At 42.8% G+C, this 8,414-nt stretch overlaps 1 protein-coding gene across 1 annotated transcript; it reads right to left on the reverse strand.

The window, feature by feature from the left end:
- Window positions 1-224: 224 nt before the first annotated feature.
- LOC148021702 (DNA glycosylase superfamily protein) lies at window positions 225-3,730 on the reverse strand. The gene is made up of 4 exons (XM_087697202.1): window positions 1,929-3,730; window positions 1,349-1,545; window positions 1,126-1,260; window positions 225-1,034 (listed from the first exon to the last, which is right to left on the reverse strand). Exons 1-4 carry the CDS (start codon window positions 3,630-3,632, stop codon window positions 995-997), a joined length of 2,076 nt encoding a protein of 691 aa, XP_087553328.1. The 5' UTR covers window positions 3,633-3,730; the 3' UTR covers window positions 225-994.
- Between the last annotated feature and the right edge of the window lie 4,684 nt (window positions 3,731-8,414).

Here is an 8,414-nt window from a genome sequence, read left to right on the forward strand (position 1 = left end):
ATGCAATTATTAAATGCTTGGCATATACAAGATTGTTGCAAAAATCTAAGATCTACAGCATGGCAAGAGCTATGGAGGTTAAAAAGTAAAGACTAAATTCATGTTGACATGGATGATGAGTAAACAATTGTTACACAAGTGAATTAGGTTCCAAGATGGAAGCTTTGACTCATAAAAACAATCTTGTGTATTGGACTAACAATGACAATGACACTAACTAAAAGATAAAAGCATCATGATATTGTATTCATCATTGTGAAAGTGAGAGTCAAGTACAAAGCTTTTTATAGAAGTTGAGTTGTTCCACTCTCCTCATTGTGCATATGGGATTCAGAACATCTCTTCCTGGAGCATTACATCATTTGTCTATTTCTCAACAATTGTTTCACAAGCTGGCTATGTAGCTGCTTGTTCAAGTATAAATACAAGGACATTCATGACATTGGGAAACAGCTGGATCAAACTTGTGGCCCTGGCTAAAAGTAGGGTAAGGGGGCCAGTTTAGTGGCAATTACCAGCCCCTCTATCGGAAAATCTCAGGATGGAAGAATTGGCTAACTAATGTTTCGCCCCTCTTTGCAAGGGATTGAGCTTCCCAAAAACAAAATATAGGCAAAAATGAAGCTATGGCGAGGCCTTTCTAGTGTTGCACAAGAAGATCAGCGATGCAAAAAAGGCCCACTTTTTTTTATATGGGTGTGCCTATTTAAAGACACTGCTGGCAACTCTCCATTGGATGCCTATTACACATGGCAAGCAATTATTCATTTGATTTGCTCTAAAGTTGGTGCTGGCTTGTCACAGTCACTGTCACAAAATAGGGAGCTGTCTTTTAATTGGGCCCCTTACCCTAGCACTATCCTTACCATAAGTGAGCGAAGACGCACTTGCCATAAGCCTCTCCCAAATCATTGAGTACTTAAAACTGCTCTCTGTGAGGTTATCATCATTCCGATAAAATTCTTGAGACGATGGAGCTCTGTCACTTTAAAATTTAAGACTTTCCTATCTCATCCTGATCGTTTACTCTAACCCTGTACCAAGTAGCCATAAATAACAAAATTAATTGCAAAGACCACAACTAGTGAGTACAAAAGAATCTTGTATCTAAAGCAAGAGCCTTGCCTGTTGTCCTTGAAACCATATCCAACACCATCTGTCTCACACAGATATTTCCAATAATCAACTAGCTTATGATCTTCAGGTTTCACCTCTCTCCATCGACCTTCACAAAATATGGCATAGGCATCTGTGGCATACCTACAAAGTGCACATCAATAGAGTCTTACAAAAGGCATTAAGACCAATGTGCCATATTGTTAAATGTATAATAACACTGGCATCATACTTGCCAATGCCATGCAACTCAGCAACATTCGTCCAGTCTTTTCCTAAAAAGTCTCGTGAGAATCTCTGTATCATTAATGCTCGTTTCCTTTGAAGCCCTAGTGGTTGGATCACTTGTTCAATTCTTTGCGTCTCGATCTTCACAGCTGCTTCAGGTGTAGGACAAATATCGAACAAGTCCCAAATTACCCTTCTCATCTGCATTATCCATTACATGCTAGCATGAATGATTTACCACAGGTGAAAGAAACAGAAAAGAAATTAAAACATCCAAGAGCTGGGTCGCATGGCCCCTCTGCTGCTTTTGATTTGCCAACTCAAGGCCAGGTGATGAAAGGGCATAGCAAGTTGCGTAAGCGGTGATAATGAGTAGATGAATTTGTTCATGTAATACCTCAAGACAATGGAATCATACAGGCTACAAGAAGCTGGTAATCACTTTGGTTCCTAAACAAGTTACTACAAAGATTTTGTTAAATAAATTTCGATAAGCTACCTAAAGGTTGAAACTTTAATGAAGATCAACACCAGATATATCACCACTACTAACAATGGCCATGTAAGAGGAGGGATGATGTAACCTGTGTCCCAGAAGTCTTGTTCAGGAGCATACATGCAATAAGAACTTTCCAAGGATCATGATATAATTCTTCTTGAATCAGGGCATGCACTGATACGGGAGGAATCCAGTCTTTGTTAATTATTTCTCGTTGGCCAAGAGGAACTTCGTCCACTTTAAAATACGAGCTCCTTTTTGTTCTTTGGGATCTTTTTGAGCCTTGGGGCTGCTTGATAAGGGGTGCAGTCTCAATCAGATCGCATCCTGGCTGCTTAACGGAAACAGCACCATGTAAGCCACTTGCAAGCACAGTTTGCATTTTCCGGCTGGCACCATCCTTGAAATAATGGCTCTTCTGCTTCCTTTTCCCATTTCTGGATGCTTTGGGACTTGCTTGTAACTTCCCCAAAATAAAATCATTCTGTGACTCCATAACTGATGACACTCCATGTCCAGGAAGCTTGTCTTTTGATCCTGCTAACTCTTGGACTCCACGTGTTCCAAATTCAGACACATCATTCATTGGCTTCTCTGTGCCAGAAGTATCTACGTTCATTATGGAGTTTTTAATTTCTTCTAAAGTTTCACAGCTTTCATTTCCTTCTTTGAGTGAGACATCAGTTATTGCATCTGATGCTACGTTTGACAATGGTGTCCCATTGTCCACTTCCAGACGAGTTTCCCTTAATTTGCGTTTCTTTGAGCTGTACATCTTCAACTTAGTGCCAGAAACTTCACCTCCACACCTCCTCGTTCCTTTGCAAATAGCATGGGACAACGGAGCACTTGATGCTTGCTGAACTTTGGTCTCAGTTGAATCAACCTTCGATAATTTCCTCCCCTTGGAGTACTGCCTCTCCTTGGCAACCTGTGACCTGACACTTGCCCTTTTGTGCGCAATCCTGTCTGATGTTGAAGGACAGCTCATGGATAGTATTCCCGTGGAATCTTCATCAACAGAGTCAGAATCAACATAGCCACTCAAAGATTTCCTTTTCTGCTTCTGTTCACTTACTGTTGCATCAGTAGTAGTGTGTCGTTTTCTTTTTTTTGCTCTCTCTGATCCTCTTTCTGATTCCATGTTACTCAACTCACCTGTGATACTACCATTCTCGTTGAACATGTTGCTTTCAGACACGCCTACCTGGTTGCCTGCAACCACAGACACCATGTGTACATTGACATCACTCACAGGCCCCATTGCCAACGCATGAATACCATCAGCAGTGCCTATGCTGCTACCGGAGAAGTCAACCTTTCTCGGCCGAGTCCCTTTTCTGATCTTCCCTTTTCGAGACCGTGGCCTGTACCACGAAGAAGACAAGGCCGATGCATACTTAGCCCTTGCCCTTTCCAGCAAGCTTCCGTCTTGCTGCGTGCCATCAAATTTCAAGCCACTCTCGATCGAGGGAGGAGTGGCACAAGCGTCCTCGGTTAATACGGACGGATTACTGTCAGAGGCTTCGTTAGGGGTGAGGTTACCTGCGCAAACCTCCAGACCGTGCGGGTCAACGGGGCTGGATGCTGCAGTGATCCTGGAAGGAGCGAACCGAAGGCGGGCCTCGATTTGACTAGATGGAGGATCGCCAGAGGCATCATCGAGCCTCCTGGTTGCAGATGTAGGAGGAGGTTGGCTTATGCTTGATGGTTCTCTTTCTGTGGATTTCTCTGGAGTGGAGATCCATCGATAGGACTGAATCATATCTGCGAACTCCTCCATCCGCATGGCTGCTGGAGCTAGGCAATTTCTGCAGAGCCGACGATTCTCTCTCTTTTCTTCCTCTTCATAGTCACGCGGGAAATATTGACACCAAAAGAGAAATGTTTCTCAAAGGAGACAAACAATGATGCTCGTGTGTCCCTTTATATAGTGCCACGGTAGCACTGCATCTACGCGCTATACTCTCTCGTATTTTAATATTTCACAAGCCTATCACCGAACCTCACAATACTAACACGTCAATTGTACGATTGTTCTAGGAGCTTAAAATAATTTGTATGTATGTACAATTGTCCGATTGTTCTAGGAGTTTAAAATTAATTGTTCTATCTCTTATTTTCTAACATTTTACAAGAATAACCCCAAACATAGGAGCTTAAAATAATCTATACTATCTCTTATTCTAACATTTCGCAAGCCTATCCCTGAGTCTAACATTTAACAATACCTCTTTTTCTTTTTTTAATAATGCGGTAGAGTTATATTTCAAACAAAAAGATAAAGTGAGGGCCGTTACACACCGGTCCACGGCCGCCCAAGCATACCTAATCCAGCCAATAAGAAGGCCGGATTTCGAAAAGTGGGCGCCCCCCCCCTTACACACTGGGGGCGCCCGGCACGTCGCCTTCTCTCTGTCTTCAATGCTCCCCCCGCCCCCTTTCTGCGTTCCGCAAGGCGAGGGAGCTCCCCCGTCCTGTTCCGTCCTCGCCTCTCTTGTCGATTGTGATTGGCCGCTCCTCTGTTGGCCTGTGGTGGGCTCCAGGACAGAGAGAGGGCTTCCCGTTGCCCTGGTTCCCGTTGCTGCAGCAGCCCGTTCACGTTGCACGTTTCCGTTTGCTGCAACCCGTTTGGCTCCACCTTCTGTGATGATCTCTCTGGCCACCATGCTCATCAGAGCTCTGTTTTATGCCCACATGAGTGGGCTCCATGTAGGTGCACCCTGTGGCCATTGACACACAGGGAGCCGTTGATACACAGGAGCTTCCCTGTGTTGCCCGTTTCACCACATGCATAAATGTACACATCGTGAAGGTTCATCTCTCTGTGTTTTTATGGATTCATCATCCCTCTCTTCGCATGAAAATGTACACATCGTGAAGGTGGGAAGGCATATTTCATGATGATGCATCCAACCAGGTCTCTCTCTCTTGCAGAAACCAGTTCAGGGTTTAATCATGGCCAATTGCTTGCATGTAATTTAACCAGTTCAGGGTTTGATCATGGCCAATTTCTTGCATGTAATCTGTAGGCTTCGCAGGTGGTTCACAAGCTTCAACCGAGGGTTTTATCATATCTCTGGCTTGGAGGCAGAGGTCTTTATCAGATCAGAACTTCACAGCATTCACAGGTATGCTCTCTCTCTCTCTCTCTCTCTCTCTCTCTCTCTCTCTCTCTCTCTCTCTCTCTTTTTGATTGCCCTGGTAATGTTTTCACAGGTGATTCTATTGACCCTGACCGACCAGTTTGCAGCATTAACTTTAGGTGTGGTTTCTTCTCCAAAAAGGAAGAAGATATCATGCATTTGTTTTGGGAATGTACCCATTTTAGAATGACATTAGAAGAAGTTTGAGAAAGTCATGTTTACATTAAGGTTTCAGAATTTATTACTTGTAAGTAGGCAATTTTGGGGGGGAGAGAGAGCTCATAATAGAGAAAGCATTGTACTTGTAGGCTATGATAAGAGCATTAGTTATAAGGAGGGTATGATATATAAAAAATAAAACAAGGCACAAGGAAGCTGTAGATTGTGTAAGTCGGATGTTGAAAATGCCTTTGACCCTTGTCTTTTTAGAAGTGATATCCATTTAGTCTATAAGATAGCACTTAGGGCTTTTGAGAAAATATGAACTACCTTGAAGGCTGAAGACATCTTTACACACATAATGTTTTGTAACACTCGAGAAGTAGAACTTAAGATTTGAACTTACATACTTTCAGCACTTAACCCATACTCAAACCACTAGGCTATAACCCCATTAGCTCTCTTGTCCTTGAGAACCGCTAGGTTACAACCCCATTTACAATCTTAAGTGTAAAAGCGTATGGGCTTGAATGGGGTACACACTAGTTATCCAGATGTAAAAGGGTATACTTTAAGTGCATGTGGCTCTCGGGTTAAGAGTATCTATATGAAGTCTCGACTGATCGTCACTCGAGTCAAGAGCCATCCTAGTATTTTAGTGGACTAGAGTTAAGCACTTTAGAGATGTTCACTTGAGCACATGACTTGAGTGTGTTATGGCTAGTGTGAATAGCCTAAGCACTGAAAGTACGTTGAGAGTACGCATCTACGCTATATTGCACTATCTAAGCAATCCATTACTTGAAGGGACGTTCAAAGGGTCAAATGGTAAGCTCGTTGTTGAAGTATACGGTGCCATGACAAGAGCGGTGTGCCAAGGCAATTGAGCCATTGTGCTTGAGTGATAGGCGGCCTAATGCTTGTGTCAACAAAGCATGTTGAGCACAAAGCTTTCGATCAATGTTAGCCAACCAAAAAACAAAACCTAGAGGAAAAAAAAACATTTGAAGAGCGCAAGCTCGTTATCATGGATACACTTGCCTCCTCGGTATCTGGTCTATTAGATATAATCAAAAGTCTTAAAAAGGAATGATGAATTTGGAACTTTTAAAAAAACAAGTTTTTTATGGTACCTTTACATCTCTCTTCAAGTTTCTCATAAGGTTTCGTGCTAATCTTTTGATAGGTGAATGGACGATGAAAGTCTTTTGATAATGTGTGTCATCGGTGTTGTAGTCATTGTCATAGCAATGTTTCAACTTTTGTTGAGTGATCTGGATGACGGGGACGATGACAGCATGCTATTGCATACTTTGATGGAGTGCATGGCTCGAGGTTACATTGCACGTCGAGCCAGGATAGGTCAGCGAAGGCACGATCGACGGACATGTTGGGCCTATCCAAGACCACAAACTTTTATGGAGCAGGGCCTTATGGGGAGTTATACAAACCGAATGTTTAAAAGCAGGTTAGGAGTTAGCAGGAGTACATTTGAATATCTTGTCGCGAAATTAGCACCACAAATGTGACGCAAGAATACGAACTATAGAAGGGCAGTACCTGTGGAGAAACGGGTCTGTGTGGCTCTGCATCGCTTGGCAAGCGGCTCAAGTTTGGGACTAATAGCCGATTTGTACGGAGTCTCAACCTCGTTTACACAACTGGCTGTTTTGGACTTTTGAGATGCACTGGGTGCTTCTGGGTTGCATAGTATGTATGTAAAGTGGCCTTCCCCACAACAAATGCAAAAATATGCTGGTGCATTTCAAGCCCTTCGAGGCATACCATATGTTATTGGTGTAGTAGATGGTAGTCATATACCCATAATTGCCCCAAGGGAGAACCATGAAGATTATTTTGATAGGAAGGGCTTCCACTCTATTATTCTACAGATAAGCGTGGCAGCCAATTGTGTTGTTTGGGACTATGACGTTGGCTGGGCAGGTTCTATGCACGATTGGAATGTTTTTCAACGTTTAGACCTAGGAAAACGATGCACAAACAAAGCTCTGGGACAATACTGACTACTAGGCAATTGTGCTTATCCTGCACGCTTTTGGATGCTTCCTCCTTTCAAGGGTAGTAAGGATGGGCTATCTCCGGAACGTTATTATTGGAATTACATACAATCAAGTACATGTATGCCAGTTGAAAGGGCATTTGGCATCCTTAAAGCGCAATTTCATATATTGTTAAAGAGATGTGACATGCTTTTACAAAATGTCCCAAAGATGGTGGCAGCATGCATTGTTCTACATAATATATGCATTGTGCATGGAGATGGTTTTGATGATGCATGGATACATGAAGCGATAGCAAAACTTGATAGAGAAAGTAATACGGCTCATCAAGACATGGACCAGCAAAATAGTTTGAGGAATGGATTAGCAGAGGTTGCTATGCTAACTAACACAGGTACCACACAAGCAATACAAAGAGCTCAAGCAGCGAAGCCAACACAAGAGGCAATCCATCTTGGGGGGGCATCTCGAAGAGATAACATTGCTCGAGCCATATATCAAGAGAGGGAGAGCGCAAATGTGAGAACAATATTTGGTGATTCTGACTCTGTGGAGGAGATGGACGACGAAGACAATGGTGAGTAAACACAATCACATCCAAGTAAGTAATTTTCAGCCCATACTGTTAAGCACAATCACATCCAAGTAAGTAATTTTCAGCCATCCTTGCATGATTTTTTAAAGTTTTCAGTCATCCTTGCATCTGCAGCGCAGGTGGAAAGGTGGAAAGAGGGGTGGTGTGCTAAAAAAATTTCCCTCTTTCCACCTTTCCGCAGAGAGCTCGGTAGAGCCATGCCTCAACAACATGGCGAAGGGGTTCAACTCCCCTGCTCTCTTGGAAGTGAGTGAGCTTCCAAAAGCATGAATATTAGTCACCATAGAAACAAATATATTGGCGCAGAAAGCAACGACACAATAAGGTCATAATCTTGGAGTTCTTTGGTAGGAAAAACTTCAGATTCATGCTTTTAGTTTTATTGGTGACTTTTTTTAAAGGTTTATTAATCGGTTTAAAGTGTTTAATCAAGTATTCTAAAAATAATTATTATGAGAATGATGATCAACATCCATAGCGTCCCTTCATTCACATGCGATTCAGGAAGTGTCCGGTGGTAGGTGGTGGCCGGTGTGTAAACTATTGTGGACGGAAGATGGACGGACACTTATTGATAACGAAAAGTGTCTACTGCCCAGTGTGTAAGCAGGTGGCGGACAAGTGACCGCCCAAGTCAACTTTTCCTGTGC

This window comes from Lygodium microphyllum, chromosome 17 (assembly GCF_053477565.2).
Source record: "Lygodium microphyllum isolate KBCC chromosome 17, Lygodium_microphyllum_v1.1.10, whole genome shotgun sequence".
NCBI lineage: Eukaryota > Viridiplantae > Streptophyta > Polypodiopsida > Schizaeales > Lygodiaceae > Lygodium > Lygodium microphyllum.